This window comes from Melanotaenia boesemani, chromosome 20 (genome assembly GCF_017639745.1).
Source record: "Melanotaenia boesemani isolate fMelBoe1 chromosome 20, fMelBoe1.pri, whole genome shotgun sequence".
In the NCBI taxonomy this organism is placed as follows: Eukaryota; Metazoa; Chordata; class Actinopteri; order Atheriniformes; family Melanotaeniidae; genus Melanotaenia; species Melanotaenia boesemani.
In genome coordinates, this window is record NC_055701.1 from 8,132,535 (window position 1) to 8,148,954 (window position 16,420).

At 40.5% G+C, this 16,420-nt stretch overlaps 1 protein-coding gene across 2 annotated transcripts in view; it reads right to left on the bottom strand.

Annotated features, from left to right (window-relative positions):
- Positions 1 to 11,201: 11,201 nt before the first annotated feature.
- The window catches only part of LOC121631832 (fibronectin type III domain-containing protein 5-like), a 35,051-nt gene continuing 29,832 nt past the window's right edge, over positions 11,202 to 16,420 (bottom strand). Inside the window, exons 4-6 of one of the 2 annotated variants that reach the window (XR_006008803.1) lie at positions 15,834 to 15,923; positions 15,513 to 15,723; positions 11,202 to 15,139 (exon numbers count right to left, since the gene is read on the bottom strand). Coding sequence is in view for 1 of the 2 variants with exons in the window: in XM_041972925.1 (XP_041828859.1) it covers positions 15,080 to 15,139; positions 15,590 to 15,723; positions 15,834 to 15,923 (284 nt within the window). In the remaining variant the exon portion in view is untranslated. The remainder of the gene's footprint in view (positions 15,140 to 15,512; positions 15,724 to 15,833; positions 15,924 to 16,420) is intronic. The other variant, XM_041972925.1, reaches the window with a different exon arrangement.

Here is a 16,420-nt window from a genome sequence, read left to right on the forward strand (position 1 = left end):
CGTTAAAGGGTCGGAGAGAAGAAGTGTAAAGAGTGAAAAGAGCGACAGTGCCAAAGGAAAAAAGTAATTTAAAAAACGCATCTGTGCTGAGAACAGTGTAGTGGAGACGGGCAGTGGATTTACTGTTAACTAAATTATCTTTTATGGCAGTTTTATGGATATAACATGATCTAGTGAGAAAACAGGAAAATTAAAGCACATACCAAGTCAGTAGAGCCACGGAGTGATGTCCGGGTCGCGGTACAGCTGTCCATTAATAAATAATTTATCCACCGCGATGAGAGCGCGAGCACCTTGCGTGATGGATTTCCTCCTGATGGGAAACAGGACTCTCCGTCGGTCCAGAATCTCTCTCGGATATTGGTCGTTTACTCCAAAGTTCGTTCCCTTCAGTTCGCGGCCCTGGTTCTTCACCTGCTCCTTCTGTTTGAAGCTGACGAACTTCGCTACTATGGGTCTTGGTCTGCTGGACCCGGGTTTCCTCCCGCCGAGCCGATGGACTCTGTGAAAGGAGATGTTTTTCACCGTTTCCTCCGGGAGCTTCAGATGGGTTTTGATGAAGTTTTTCACCGTGGTCTCAGGGTCCTCCTCCGTCTGCTCTGGAATCCCTGCAAATACCAGGTTCTCCCTCATGCTCCGCGCCTGCAGATCGATCACCGTTTCCTTCATCTTCTTATTTTCCTCCGAGAGACGGGTCAAGCCCTCGGTGAGGGATTTTACCGAGACCAGCATTTTCTACAGCCAGAGTTTCCACCTGCTTCTGGCTGAATTCTAGTGATTCACGTAGCGCCTGGAACTCCTTGTGGAGAATTTCTACCAGGCTCAAACGCGCATCAAAACTACTGAGTTTCTTATCTTTAGAGATCAGAACATCCGTTGAATCGTTCCCCGATGGTGAAATAGCTCCAGGTGAATCCTCATTTCGCTGTCTCTTGGACTTAGATGCGGTGGAGGGGGTGGACGTGTTGTTTGGTTTCCCCATGACGATTCTGTCGTAACAACGATCTATAAAATCTGTCAGGCTGGCCAAATCCTCCTCGCTGTGCTCCAGAGTTAACCTTTTAAAGACACTATTTTCCTACTTTAAAGAATATTTTGATTAGGCTGGCACAAAATACAATTGAATGAAAGTATAAATGTTTGGGCGCGCCTAGTTTGAATCTGCCGTCTCCCCGGAACTACGTCACCTACAGCATTAGCGTCACTTTCCTGCCACCAGCGTCACCTACCTACCTTGAACACTGGAAAGCAAAGATATTTTTAAAAGTGTATCATACGACATCTATACAACGAATGTAATCTTCAATGTATATATAGGAACAGACCTTTCAAGAAAAGAGGCAGAATAATCCTCTAAGGCAGGGATCACCAACTCCTGGCCTCTTGAGCCAGTGTCCTGCAGGTTTTCATTGCATCCCAGCTGCAACACACCTGGTTCAAATGAAATAGTCAATAGTCAAGGTCTACACCAGCCTCTTAACGACCCATTATTTGAGTCAGGTGTGCTGCAGTATGGAGATATTGAAAGCCTGCAGGAAACTGGCTCAAGAGGTCCGGAGTTGGTGATCCCTGCTCTAAGGTCTGCTGAGACAAAGGCAGTCTACCCTTTGTTCTCTAGTCAGGAAAAATATTGCAATATTTAATTTAAACCAGCGACTGGGTTGACTGTCTGAGTACAGTCCCCAATACGTTTTTGAAGTCTATCATACGACATCTATACAACTAATGTAATCTATAATGTATATTTAGGAACACACCTTTCAAGAAAAGAGGCAGAATAATCCTCTAAGGTCTGCTGAGACAACGGCAGTCTACCCTTTGTTCTCTAGTCAGGAAAAATATTGCGTTATTTAATTTAAACCAACGACTGGGTTGACTGTCTGAGTACAGTCCCCAATATGTTTTTGAAAGTGTTTCATATGACATCTATACAACTAATGTAATCTTCAATTTATATATAGGAACAGACCTTACAAGAAAAGAGGCAGAATAATCCTCTAAGGTCTGCTGAGACAAAGGCAGTCTATCCTTTGTTCTCTAGTCATGAAAAATATTGCGTTATTTAATTTAAACCAACGACTGGGTTGGCTGTCTGAGTACAGTCCCCAATATGTTTTTGAAAGTGTTTCATATGACATCTATACAACTAATGTAATCTTCAATGTATATATAGGAACAGACCTTTCAAGAGGCAGAATAATCCTCTCAGGCAGGGATCACCAACTCCGGACTTCTTCAGCCAGTGTCCTGCAGGTTTTCACTGCATCCCTGCTGCAACACACCTGGTTCAAATGAAATAGTCAATAGTCAAGGTCTACACCAGCCTCTTAACGACCCATTATTTGAGTCAGGTGTGCTGCAGTATGGAGATATTGAAAACCTGCAGGACACTGGCTCAAGAGGTCCAGAGTTGGTGATCCCTGCTCTAAGGTCTGCTGAGACAAAGGCAGTCTACCCATTGTTCTCTAGTCAGGAAAGAAATTGCGTTATTTAATTTAAACCAGCGACTGGGTTGGCTGTCTGAGTACAGTCCCCAATATGTTTTTGAAAGTGTTTCATGAGACATCTGTACAACTAATGTAATCTTCAATTTATGTATAGAAACAGCCCTTACAAGAAAAGAGGCAGAATAATCCTCTAAGGTTTGCTGAGACAAAGGCAGTCTACCCTTTGTTCTCTAGTCATGAAAAATATTGCGTTATTTAATTTAAACCAACGACTGGGTTGACTGTCTGAGTACAGTCCCCAATATGTTTTTGAAAGTGTTTCATATGACATCTATACAACTAATGTAATCTTCAATGTATATATAGGAACAGACCTTTCAAGAGGCAGAATAATCCTCTCAGGCAGGGATCACCAACTCCGGACTTCTTCAGCCAGTGTCCTGCAGGTTTTCACTGCATCCCTGCTGCAACACACCTGGTTCAAATGAAATAGTCAATAGTCAAAGTCTACACCAGCCTCTTAACGACCCATTATTTGAGTCAGGTGTGCTGCAGTATGGAGATATTGAAAACCTGCAGGACACTGGCTCAAGAGGTCCAGAGTTGGTGATCCCTGCTCTAAGGTCTGCTGAGACAAAGGCAGTCTACCCATTGTTCTCTAGTCAGGAAAGAAATTGCGTTATTTAATTTAAACCAGCGACTGGGTTGGCTGTCTGAGTACAGTCCCCAATATGTTTTTGAAAGTGTTTCATGAGACATCTGTACAACTAATGTAATCTTCAATTTATGTATAGAAACAGCCCTTACAAGAAAAGAGGCAGAATAATCCTCTAAGGTTTGCTGAGACAAAGGCAGTCTACCCTTTGTTCTCTAGTCATGAAAAATATTGCGTTATTTAATTTAAACCAACGACTGGGTTGACTGTCTGAGTACAGTCCCCAATATGTTTTTGAAAGTGTTTCATATGACATCTATACAACTAATGTAATCTTCAATGTATATATAGGAACAGACCTTTCAAGAGGCAGAATAATCCTCTCAGGCAGGGATCACCAACTCCGGACTTCTTCAGCCAGTGTCCTGCAGGTTTTCACTGCATCCCTGCTGCAACACACCTGGTTCAAATGAAATAGTCAATAGTCAAGGTCTACACCAGCCTCTTAACGACCCATTATTTGAGTCAGGTGTGCTGCAGTATGGAGATATTGAAAACCTGCAGGACACTGGCTCAAGAGGTCCGGAGTTGGTGATCCCTGCTCTAAGGTCTGCTGAGACAAAGGCAGTCTACCCATTGTTCTCTAGTCAGGAAAGAAATTGCGTTATTTAATTTAAACCAGCGACTGGGTTGGCTGTCTGAGTACAGTCCCCAATATGTTTTTGAAAGTGTTTCATGAGACATCTGTACAACTAATGTAATCTTCAATTTATGTATAGAAACAGCCCTTACAAGAAAAGAGGCAGAATAATCCTCTAAGGTTTGCTGAGACAAAGGCAGTCTACCCTTTGTTCTCTAGTCAGGAGAAATATTGCGTTATTTAATTTAAACTAGCGACTGGGTTGGCTGTCTGAGTACAGTCCCCAATATGTTTTTGAAGTCTATCATACGACATGGATGCACCCTGTCGCATCTTGCCTCTCAGTTTTAATTACACTTAGACATCAAAACACAAGAAACGCAACACACAAAGAACTTCTGGGGGGCGTGCCATGTAGTGCACAGTGGGCGGGGCTGCTAATGTGGCCCTGCTCCCAGCACAGTGTGGTCACTGCACACACATTTCAGAAACAGTCAGGAGCGAGAAGGGTGAGGGCAATGAGGACCTCTCGCACCCCTGTTGCCCTGGGCACTGCCGGAGGCGGGCGGGTGGAGGTGGTTGTCCTGGGAGCCAGGACCCGGACTGACTGCGCTCATTGGGGCTGCTGGCCCTGGGGGATGCCCATTCTGCTACATCTGGGTGGGTTGTGATGGGGGGTGATATGGGGCTCACTGTCCTCTGGTCCCCTGGGGAGGTCCCCCATGGGGCATGGTGCTAGGGTTATGTGTTATATGGTTGTGTGAAAGTGAATGTTTATGGGAACGGTGCAGGGGAGGTTGTGAGTGAGGAGTTATATGGGCTGGTGGTTGGAGTGGGTCGGGGGGCTGTGTGTGTGTGTGTCTGTGTGTTGGGGAGGGATATGGTGGTGGCCCTGGTTACCAGGGTGTGCGGCTGGAACATCGGGGTGGGTGCTAGCCGGCTGCCTGTCATTTCAGTAATTACCCTCTCATTTTGCCTGGAAATGCATGTGTGCCATCACCCATCGAAGATTGGTTATGCTCTACACCCCTTGCTTCCTGCCTACTGAGGTCTCGCTCCATGCACCACACCTCTGCCTTCACCCAGTTGATTGGATAATTACCGGGCCAATTATTATCATTACAGCCACAGGATAAGGAAATAAAAGCCAACTGCAGCTGTCGATTCTTTGGCAACTGTTTGCACACAGTCAGCCCTTGGCTTGAGAACTTTGGTTGTGATCGTGTGCTTTGCTTGGTGGTTTTGTGCTTAGAAAAACTTAGAGTTTTATTGTAGATTTCCAACAGTGTTTAAACTGTTTGGGCTTTTGTGTTCTTCTTTTGTGGTTTACTGATTGATAGTCTTGATTTTTGTTTGTGGTAAGTCTTAAAGCCCTTTTGGCTTCTCCCTTAGTTATATTTTGTTAGCTTAGTGGTGTAAGTAGAATGTGTTGGGCTAGTTTAGGTTTGTAATTGTTTATAGTATTTCTTTTGGTTAAATTTTAGATATTGGAGCTGCTTCACCTTTTGTTACTATATAGAAAATTACTTGGCCAGTTTTTGTTCACCTCTTTTTGGTTATTTTCGGATTTGCTTTATACTGGGTTGTTTTGAGTTAACTTTAGAAAATAGCTGTTATATTGGTTTCTTGATTTAAGCAGCTTCATTAATTCCAACACGTGATTCACCACCAATTGTCTTTGTATTTATCCTCATTCCCACTTGTACCAATAAATTCTGTTATATCCCAGTTTTACATCTGTCCACATTTCTCATTCTTTTGTCACGCCCATCATACCCCTATATGGGGTCGTAACACTGGGCATGGTGCGGCCCTTCTGCCTTGGGGGGTTGGGTTGCCTCTGGGCACATGTCGTATTTATTTAAAAGTTCAAATGTGCGTGGTGACATCACTTCCTGTTGTGGAAAGTGGCAGTGGCCTTGTTCGTAGCATTAGCTGCTAATATGAGAGCCTGCGCCAATATGCTGCACAAGAATTTACAGGTGAATGTAATCCATACTGGTGAATAAAAACATCTGATTTTGACATTATCACGGCAAGAGAAGCTGATTTTGGACGGAGCCAACACAAGAAACTAGTTGTGTGTGTGTATAAGCTAAGATCTTGCAGAGTCTTGCAGAATCAATATTGAATTAATTTTATTTGAATTGACTGAAATCGATAAATCAAATTTTTTAAACCCTAATTACCGGTGAAACTAGTCAGAAGTCGATATGTTTATCGCTGACATGGAGAATCAACAGCTTCTCCAATTCTCCTTTGACTTTCTCGCGGCTCCAGCTACGCAGACTATACTCGCAGGCGCACTGTGTCTGACATGCTCCCGGTGTGAGATGACACACCACGGGGGTCGAAACAATGGTGGCGTGATCACTCAGCTGATTCGTATGCTTGACGTATGCTGTACACAGTAGCCATGTTAACATGAAGCGCCAATGAGACCTGTACGGTTATTCCGATGTGTGTTCATATGCATGGCCATCTTACCGATTTCATTTTTTTCCCTCTCCTTAATAATCTTAAGTTCTTTTAAAATTTTAAGCAATGTATTTGTACCACATACCAGATTTGTTCCCCCACCAAGGACTACTTTTTTTTTCCTCTTTTGAATATAAGATGCAACTGATTTGTGAAAGTGGATATTATCAGTCCCACTACAACTGCAGAGAGGAGTCTTTTTTTTGTTTGTTTGTTTATATATTTCTCAGTTATTGAACCGTGATTATCTTGAAGTAGGTACAGGTCACTCAGTAACGGTTATCTGTTGTGTGGGCTTTCTTTACATGTACTTTGAGCCAGTTGCTATGAAAGCAATGTAAAAAAGCCCTGTATACCAGTCTCCCCAAACTTTGGTTGTTTCATGGACTACTCCAGCCCTTTAGGGAGAAAAGATTCAATGTCCCCTTTTATACCTTCTTATCCTACACTGAGTGAAAATACACAAACCTGTAAAGTTGAAACAAAGGAAAGTGTGAGTACTCGGCTAGACTTGGAGCATATAGAATCTGGGAGCTTATCATATCCAACAGATGAGGTTGAGACTGAGCACAGCTGTAAGAGAAAGAAGATCCTTCCTAGGCTTTCATCTACTTTTGATGATGATATTGATGACATCTTGATCATAAACCCACTGAGCCAAATAGCAAAAGTAGATGTAGAGATGTAGATGTAGAGGATGACAAAGGGTACGTTTCCACATCTCATGACCAAAAGGAGGAACGTCATAGTGAAAGTTCACCAGAGCCACAGCATCATGAACAAGTTACTATAAGTGGTCAGCAGGCTTCTTTCTTAAATGATGGCTTGAATAACAGTGGGCTACTGCTGAAGCCAGCAAACTCTTCTGTGAGGTGTTTGGAGGGGGGCGATGAGGAGGAAGAGATGTGGAATATTGGCGCACCACTATTTGAGTCATCTGTATGTTAGTCCAGAGCTGGACTGGAGCCCAAGATGCAGGCATCGAAAGTTGTTACGGAGCCTGATTATGTCTGTAATACATACAGTCCAGGTCACTCCACAGGAAACTGAGCTCATATTTCATATTGTGCAGTAGTGTGCATTGAGAGTATTCATACAAATAAACTTTTTTCAAGGTAAAATCCAAAGTGGAGATTTCTGGTTGTTCTGCAATTAGCAAACCAACTCTAGAGCTGAAGGCATACCAAAACAGGGACCAAACTGTCCAAAGTGCCAAAAATGTAAGGAGTCAAAGTACTGTAAAGGCCACTGTTACCTCTAGAGGGTGCTGTGTGACCATCGAACACATTATGAAAGACTTGGGTGACTATCTGTGTGTTTTAGATTCCTACTTCTCTTACTTTAAGAAGAATTAATGTAAATGTGGTTAGATTAATTGTGTAGGGTTTTCACTTTATTATTGGCCGTAGCATGTTATGTTTAGATCTAGCTAAATGTATTTTTCTGTAAATTTTTTTCAGATCCAACATCTGGTAAAATAAGACAGAATGGGAACGTCAAAAAAGACAATACGTGTCTTCTGTCACCAGTCACATGACTGAAAATCAGAGTATGAAGGTAGGAAACCAGTGTTTATGCGGGATGTACCCTTAAATAACAGCTGTTTAATCATTAATTAATCCGCAGTTCATACATGTCTGTATCATGCAGCACAAAAACAGTATTGTCTGCCAGTTTTGGAATATGCATCTGATTTTACAACATAAAAAAAAGGTTTTAGTAATAATGATTAGAAAATATAATGATGAGTAGCCTGTTTGTGTTATGTTTATTTTTTGTGCCGGTCAAATTAAATTGGTTTTTCACTATCTGATTTGAGACTTGCCCAGTATTCAACCTTGGCTCAGGTCACTATGTCAAACTTGAGTGTCTGAGGGAACATTTTAGTACCAAAGTCAGGCGGCTAGCTGTTGTTTGTTAGCATTATGTGTTAGAGATGAGAAATATCACAGGGAAAGAAAAACAGATCAGTTGTTAGATTGCAACAAGAGTTTGTGATTGGTAGAGACTCATGGCAAAGCTTTATGTAGGGCTCACAGATGGCTGATGATGGTAGCAAATGATGGTAGCAGTGCTTTGAATTTAGACAGGCAGGTTAGTGCAGTCGTAAAAAGCAGCTTTTTCCGCTAATAAAACAACTGGCAAAAATCAAACATATCCTTTTTTGAGACATTGATCCATGCTTTTATCACAACATGGCTCGATTACTGCAACTCACTTTATGTTTGTCTTTCTCAGTTGTGTTTATCCCGACTCCAGCTAGTGCAAAACGCTGTTACACTTCTTTTAACAGGTACACATAGTTGCTCAGGCCAGTTGACCAGCTCCTGGGAACTCTCTACCACTGCATACTACACAGGCCTCCTCATTGTCCATGTTTTAATCTCTGCTTTAAACCAATTTCTTATATTTGGCCTTTGACCCAGCGCAAAAGTAAATTTTATTATTAATTTAATATTATTTTTAGTTTTTATATATTTTTATCTTGTTTTTATTTTTATTAATTTTACTTTGGTCTTATTTTACATTGTTTTATTGTGTAAATGTTTTCATCACTTTGGACAGTACCTACTGTTTTGTAATAATAATGATAATGGATTAGATTTATATAGTGTATTTCAAGGCACACAAAGCACTTTATATGGTATCTATTATTCATTCACTCCTTATTCATACTTGCTGATGATAGCTACCTGTAGCCACAGCTGCTGTGGGGCAGACTGACGGAAACGTGGCATACACCAGCGATGCCGACCCTGGAGGCAGGAGGTGGACAAGGACGTCCATACTATTCGTCAACCAAAATTCACAGCAAACTTGTCCATAGTAGTGAAACTGCATCATGCGCCAGCGTTGCTGCCATTCACGGCTACCTTGTTGATTTCTTACGGGTCTTAGGAGTGTAAATAAAGTTTGTTGACATTCTATATCTCTTTCGAACGCTATCTTACACATGAATGAGACTTCATCCGTCAGGTATATATCTTTGAGTGTAAATGCAGGAGCATCCCCACTATATAAGATCTTTGAGTGTGTGCGCTGCTTTTAGTTAAAAACATGAACCAGCGATTACGCCTATGGCTGTCTTCTGAAAATAGATAGCTTGCATGTCTTTGACAAGTAAAGTCTTGAAAACTTGTATTTAAATCTGAGTTCATTATAATGCAGGTACACATTCTGATGGCTGTTAGAAATTGTGACCTAGTTTACCCTCTTATAGTCTGGACTCTTCTAACATAATATCTGACATTGTGGACAGCTGTGAGAGAATCAGGGGGCTTCATAACAGAAACAACAAGTCCAAATAAGCAACTACACTCAGAAGAAAAACAAGCACAAAAACCCGCAACTGAAGATATTAGCAAGAAACTTAACAGAAAAACAAGCCCAAAGTCGCTGATACCAAGCAGAGCTGGCAGTTTACCACTACCCCGGGAGCCTCACACACTGATTGGCTGGGTGGATCACGTGGGATGGCTTACCTCACATGCAATTGCTCCGCGTGTTTCCTGACCATGACCGTGAAGACTACAAAAGTTGCGCAGTTAAAGTGAAAGCACTGTGTCAGATTTTATATTTTAACTCCTAATGGAGTCCTGGAGACTGCGATCCACTTGTTAGTGACCTCTGCTTTCTGTCAGTATTTACACTGTTTTTGTCTTTGGTCGTGTTGGCTGCATACACTTTTCTTGTTGTTGTGAATTTCAATAATATCTTGTGTTTTTCTTTAAATTCTGCAGGTGCCCTTTTATAGATATAATCCATGTTTTACGAGGTTTTCATGTAAATAAAGTTGAAGAATCACTTCAGTGTTTCATGCATGTGAGAAAACTTAATTTTTTATATATTTGAAGTGGTCTGTTTTATTGTTTTGTCCTCATCTGTTCCTGTTTATTCAGTATAATTCCTGCAGGTTTCTTTTTCTTCTTTTCTCTCCTGGAGTAAGTATATATATATATATATATATATATATATATATATATATATATATATATATATATATATATAAAATACTGGCATTCCTCCTGATGCAGAAAATGCATTGTAATGTTTGACTTGAGTAAGCTCAGAGAGATTTGTTGTTTTGCTTATTAGGTCACATTGATTTCTCAGTCATTACAAACTCGTGCATTCTTTCATACAAGTTGCTGACTAGTCTGTAAATGGATGGACCAGAAACCATTTTTTTTTTTTAAAACTCTGTTTTTTAGATTAGTTTTTTAAGGCAAACGTTGATTTTTCCCCCAGTAACTGAATGCAACTCAAAGGCTTCATGGCAAAAAAAAAAAAAAAAAAATCTTGACAGCTGAAACCCAGTGGAGTTTGAGCTTGCACATCTTTCTGCATTTTGTAAAATTGTTTTCTTAAAATGCCTAGAAGTCTTTGGATTGTTTGACATGTCATAACTTGCCCTAATTTTGCACAATTACGACCCTGTACAGCACTTTGATTGCAAAATATTGGATATTTTAATTTTATTTAAGCATACACAAGTAAGCATACACCATTGTCTTCATGATCAAAGTTGTGTAATCTTGTGCATAATAGTTAAACCATGCTAGCCCTCATTAAGCAATGACTGATGCACACTCCGATACAATGGATATAAACATGATGACACTAATAAAGCAGTTTGTTTTTCTAAACCATGCTTCTTTGTGGAGCTCATTTCTGTATTTCAAGAACCCCGTAATATAATACTGAAACTTCTTTGTATGAGTTTCTAGCCAGACAAATATCAAATATGCATTATGTAAGCTGGAAACAAAGAAAAATAATAATAATAATAATAAAGTCCTGAATTGAATTCGGTCCAACAAGCACACTTTTAAGCTTTGAACAGACATTACCATGAAAGAATTTCCTGGGCTCTTGTTGGAAGCAGTTTGACCATTTAGGACTCGCGAGGAATGTTGTGTTCTTACAGTTGTCGCCATTTAAATAGGATTAAAGATAAAAGATCTGCCTTTGGGTGTTTGACTCCATCACTTTAACCAGAACCATCCGGCATCTGTGGCTGGATGGTCTTTCAATCAACACGGATCCAAATGATCCTGTATCCTGTGAAGAGTCAAGTATGGCTGACTAGTTAGATACACAAATGTTCATGCCCTGATTCACCCAACATGTAAGAGCACTGTGTTTTTAAACTTGATCAACCAGTTTTGTGTAAAATCAAGCAAGTGCCAGGGTTTTAGTGTTTACTCAGATACTCTGCTCTGGTGCTGAAGCTGCAATCTTTAAAGGAAATGTACAACTCTGGATAAGTCCATGAATGGGTTTCTAAAGACAAAGATGATTCACATATGTTACAGAAAAGGTTAAAACATTGTTACTGGAGTTCTTGACAAATCCTAAATTATTCATGATTTTTCAGTAATCACTGGAAATGCATTTGAAGAAATGTTTTTTTATAATTACCAACAATCCCTGCATTGATTCTGGACCTGTTTAATGCAAAGATCTCCAGGTGTTGGAAAGCTGTCTTTAATTTCCTCCATAGATTCTGGAATAGGATCCAATCTGGTCTCTGGTTGTTCCACTATGCTTGTGATTTTATGTTAACCTTTTCCAGAGCGCTTTGGCTATACATTTCTGATCAATGTTTTGATGGAAAACATTTTCTTGCCACTCTATCTGAAATCAAACATTGGCATAGGTATTAATAACTTAGGGTTTAATGTATGTTCTGCCTGAGACAGCAGCTGGATAGGTCAGTGATTCCTAAACAGGGGGGCAAGAAATGCTCCAGCAGGGGGTGGCAAGCCAGAGGTCAAACATGTTGTGAAGACATGCTGATTATATAAATAAATAATTCAGGAAATGGAGTGTTTGCTTCCTCATTTGCTGTTTAATTGGCTTTTGAAGGCAGAGAATCACACGAAACGTTTGAGAAACGCTTCCATGGCTTGACAGGAAAACGGACAACTAAACAGCAAAGATCAGATGACAAGTCGTCTTTATCATCTGATTCAGGTAACATGTAAATTTCTAAATATTATAGCTGTAGATACAAATAGGAAGCCGGTCTTCCTGGATGTATCTGTTCATAGGTCATCCATGAAAATGTGATGCTAGCTTTGTCAGTTTGTCATTTGCACACATAAAAATCCTTATCCTTGTATTTATCTTGCTATTTATTGTATGTAGGAACAGCTAATTTCATCTACTATGAAAAATTCCTTGAGTGAGTAAACAGACTTGTATAAACGATTGATTTAAGAGGAAAGTTGGATGAAAGCCTGTCACAGAAATGAATTCTTACAGTAACCCTACATTTAAATATTAAGGAATACAGTATTTACATTGGAGAGAAGGGAAAAAATGACATACAGCACATTTTCAAATGTCATAAAATAATGGTTAGAGTTAATTGCCTATGGTAATTTTCCTCACTGGCATGGCTGAGGAAGAGGAGGAAGGTTGTTAATAGTTCTGGGGAATGCCATTCAATAATATATTGCTGGCAAACTTTAGCAGATCATGATTATCCATTACTGTGTGGATGGATGCCTATTGATTAGGGAGTCTGCTTACGGGTGCAGTGTTCCTCAGGAAAAATGGATTTAACCTTGAGTTGTGGAAGTTTTCTAAGAAGTGCTGAGCAGAGCTCACCAAGAAGTTTGTCCCAAAAAGACGTAAATGGGTGTTAATCAGTTAGAGGAGCCATAACAAGTCTGGCTGTTTTTACTCTAAAACTTTGCCCTACCTCTGAATTAGTGGAGGACTCAATCTTGAGTTTATCCAGTATTATATGTAAATGTGTGTGACAGAGTAGGGGAGGAGGGGTGACAGTGATAAAAGCCTGCCATTATATTAGTTGTCATTCTTTCCACTGCTTTCAGCTGAAACCTTCATCATTCTTTGTTAACCACCTCTTTGCCATTCAGCTCAAAACCAAACAGGCTTTGACCCCTTAGTTTTGTGCCTCCACATATTTGTGTTTTCAATAAATAAATAAATAAATAACTCATCGGAGTACAGCAAAATGAGGCATTAACTCTCCTCTTCATACAGGTTCTATTCACTAAACGACCCTAAAGCATTAAAAACATCCAGGACTTTTTCTTCCTCAAAAACAGTTTCCTCATATTGCACATAAATAGTACAAAGACATTATATAAGAAGAAATACATAACAGTGGAGGAGTGTGTAAAAAAACAGGACTTTAACAGCGATGTATGAACTAAAATTAGTCACCTAATCTTCACCAGTAGCAGTACCTTCTTATAATGGGATACAGTATGTTTTCCACATTAGTCTTAATTCAGAAAAAGCTCTCTAGCCTGACACCATCAAAAAAGAACTTATAAAAATGTATTTACACATCATCTGCCTCCTGTTTCTGCCAGACTTGTCATCATCTTGCAATGTTTCTCTACAGTTTGCACACACATTTCAATTCTGGGTGAAAGATAAATAATGTGACACAAATGTGAGATACAGGGCCTTACATCTTATTAGATAAATCATAGGTTATCATTACTTTTAAGGCAACACTACTGAGTTTGAATCAGCCCTCAAATACATAATTTAACCCCTCAATGTGCCACATGGCAACAGATGAAAGCCTCATAATTCTATTCAGCCTCTTAAACAAGAAATTTCAACTTGAAATGTTGACTTCAGTTTGTGGAAAAAGTCTTCATAGAAGCCCTTCTGTCTTGACATCGCTTCAGGATGTCATAAAGAAGTCTCAGGGTTGCAAGTTGGGCCCATAAAAAATGTTTTTTTGTCTTGTTTTCATGCCTGCCAACAAAAAAATTGTACAACAGCATCCTCTGAAAATGAAGCCCAAGGTTTATTCCCTCATATTAGGGTGTGCAGTTTGTTTACCTGCCACATGCTGAGAGTTTGGGTTTGGCTCACAGAGGATGCACAGTCTGAGTCCTGGCTTCTTTTGCCTCCACCGAGGGCTGTTATTGCTGATTTAAGGGTTCTCTTCAGTGTCTCTGCGGAGGCACATCTCCATTGAGTCCAGCCCCATTTAAAGTTCATTAATTAGATGAATGCACTCCCCTTACAGAAGCTCTGCTCCTCTCCAGAATCCATCACTCTCAAAGCAATAGACACCAGGAGATAATAAAGGGCTCATTCTGTGTGTGGAATGTTGCATTTTAGAAATCTATAATAAAAATATGGAAATAAAAGAAGTGACCTCTTTGAATTTGAGTGTGTTTCAGATCAGAGGTTCCTCTCAGTTTTTGGATGATTCAGCTGAGTGATCCCTCTAAAGCTGCTCTGGCGTCATTGCAGCGCATCTTGGAGATGGCTCTTCAATTAGTCAGGTGAAGTCTGGATTCCCTGAGGGGGGAACACAGGCTCAGAAAGCAGCAAAGACTCTCTGAAGAAGAAGAAGAAGGTATCTTTAAAAAACAAAACAACAGATGTACTGGTGGCACTTTGTTCAAACTAAAAGCAGACAAATAAAATGTTGATGAGATCAAAGTTGATGATTTTGATGCCTCTGTAACATCCAGAAGAGAGCAATGTTCAGGTTTATAGTGACTGATAACGCACTGAAAGATGCTCACAAGAAAGAGGCAAGAGAATGAGAAGGTCTCTGTTTATCAGCTTTGGTCTCTGGGGTTGACTCATCTGCAGTCTCTCCCCCATGCTGCCCTAAAAACTGCTTCTCTATCGTACAGTAATCACTGAGCACGGAGCGGCTGCTGAACTCTCCAGCCAGGCGTGCTCGGCCAGCAGACTCCTGCACCCTCATCTCAGCACCAGGATCGCTGCTGAAAAGGACGAAAGGCGTTGCAGAGAGTCCCAGCATCATCCTGACAAGCAGATGGGCTTAAAAGGGGGCTGGCTTTCTTTGAAGTCTTTTGAGTTAAAAAGATAACGTCCTGGCAATCACACCTCAATGATGTTGATAGAGGGCATCCTGTTGTTGTTGTTGTTGTTCTTGGGGAACTGTTGGAGGAAAGAAGAGGTATAAGAAGGCTGCAGGTTTAGTCAAACATGAACTTTCTTTGATGAGTATGAGGATGACTTTTTTATGTTTGCAACATTTAAGTGAAAGAAATTAAAATTTAATTTTGACTTTTGCTTTCTGCACATATGAGTAGGGAATGGACTCTGTGAGTTGACCAAAACAGAACTGATAGGAAGCCATGACGGAAGTTCCTTCGCTGTTTGATGCAGAAAGCTGTGGTCATGAAATCAATGGCACCCTGTTGGAGCAGTGCGGTGTGTTTCAGCCTGGAGCAGATGTTCGGATGACTCTATGAGAGCTGATGAAGTGTCAAAAGTGGAAAAAAGTCTAGAAATGGCCGGGACCATTCACCTGCCCGGCGCCGCTGAGGGGGGAGGCACCCAGGGAGAGGAGGAAGAAGAGGAGGAAGAGGAGGGGGTGGGTTATACCTTACTGCGCAACAGCCCCCCCGTCGGATGCTCGGGAGTGCTGCACTCTGAGGAGTTTTTGGCTTTGTCCTTGTTGTTGTTGGGTTCATTGTCTTTAATAATGTCATACTGGCGGCAGAAGAGTGCGATCACACCTGGGAGGAGAGACCGTGACAGCTCTGGTTATTATCCAAACACAAAGTCACAGAGAGGCGGCAACACACGTTAAACCCGTTTCATTCCAGCTTATTAAAGTAGTTCTCACCTGCCCACATTATGAGTACCACCACGATGATGATGAGCTCGCCCGCCCTCAGCTGGGTGGTCTGGCCCACTTCCTCCATTGTCACTTCGTCTGATGGAGCCAAGAGCCAAAAGTAAATGGATTATAAAAAAAACAAAAAATAAAAAACATATGATTCAACTTGAATAGGCACTTAACTCACTAAAATAACTTTAATAATCATGATTTTTTTTCTGTTAATGTTTCTCTTGATGTTTATTATATGAAAATATGGTTCATGCCACCATTCAGTGTAATGCCTTTTTTTGATCTGAAGTTTGAATAAATTCTCTTTTGCACGCAATGACCTGCCAGCATAATGAGCAGAATATTTGCTAAAAGAGTTTTTATAAAGGTTATGGTATATGACTAAAAACACAGAGGAGCTCATTCTGTGTATGGAAATAAGAACCGTTGTCTTGTTTTAGTTAAAATAAATCTTGTGCACGATCAAACTGGTCAGTGTGCAGAAATATGTGAGAATGATAGAAGTTGCAATAACTTTAAAAGGTTTGACGTGGCTGCTGTAAGATTAATGTACAGCTATTATTTATTTACTCTTTATTACC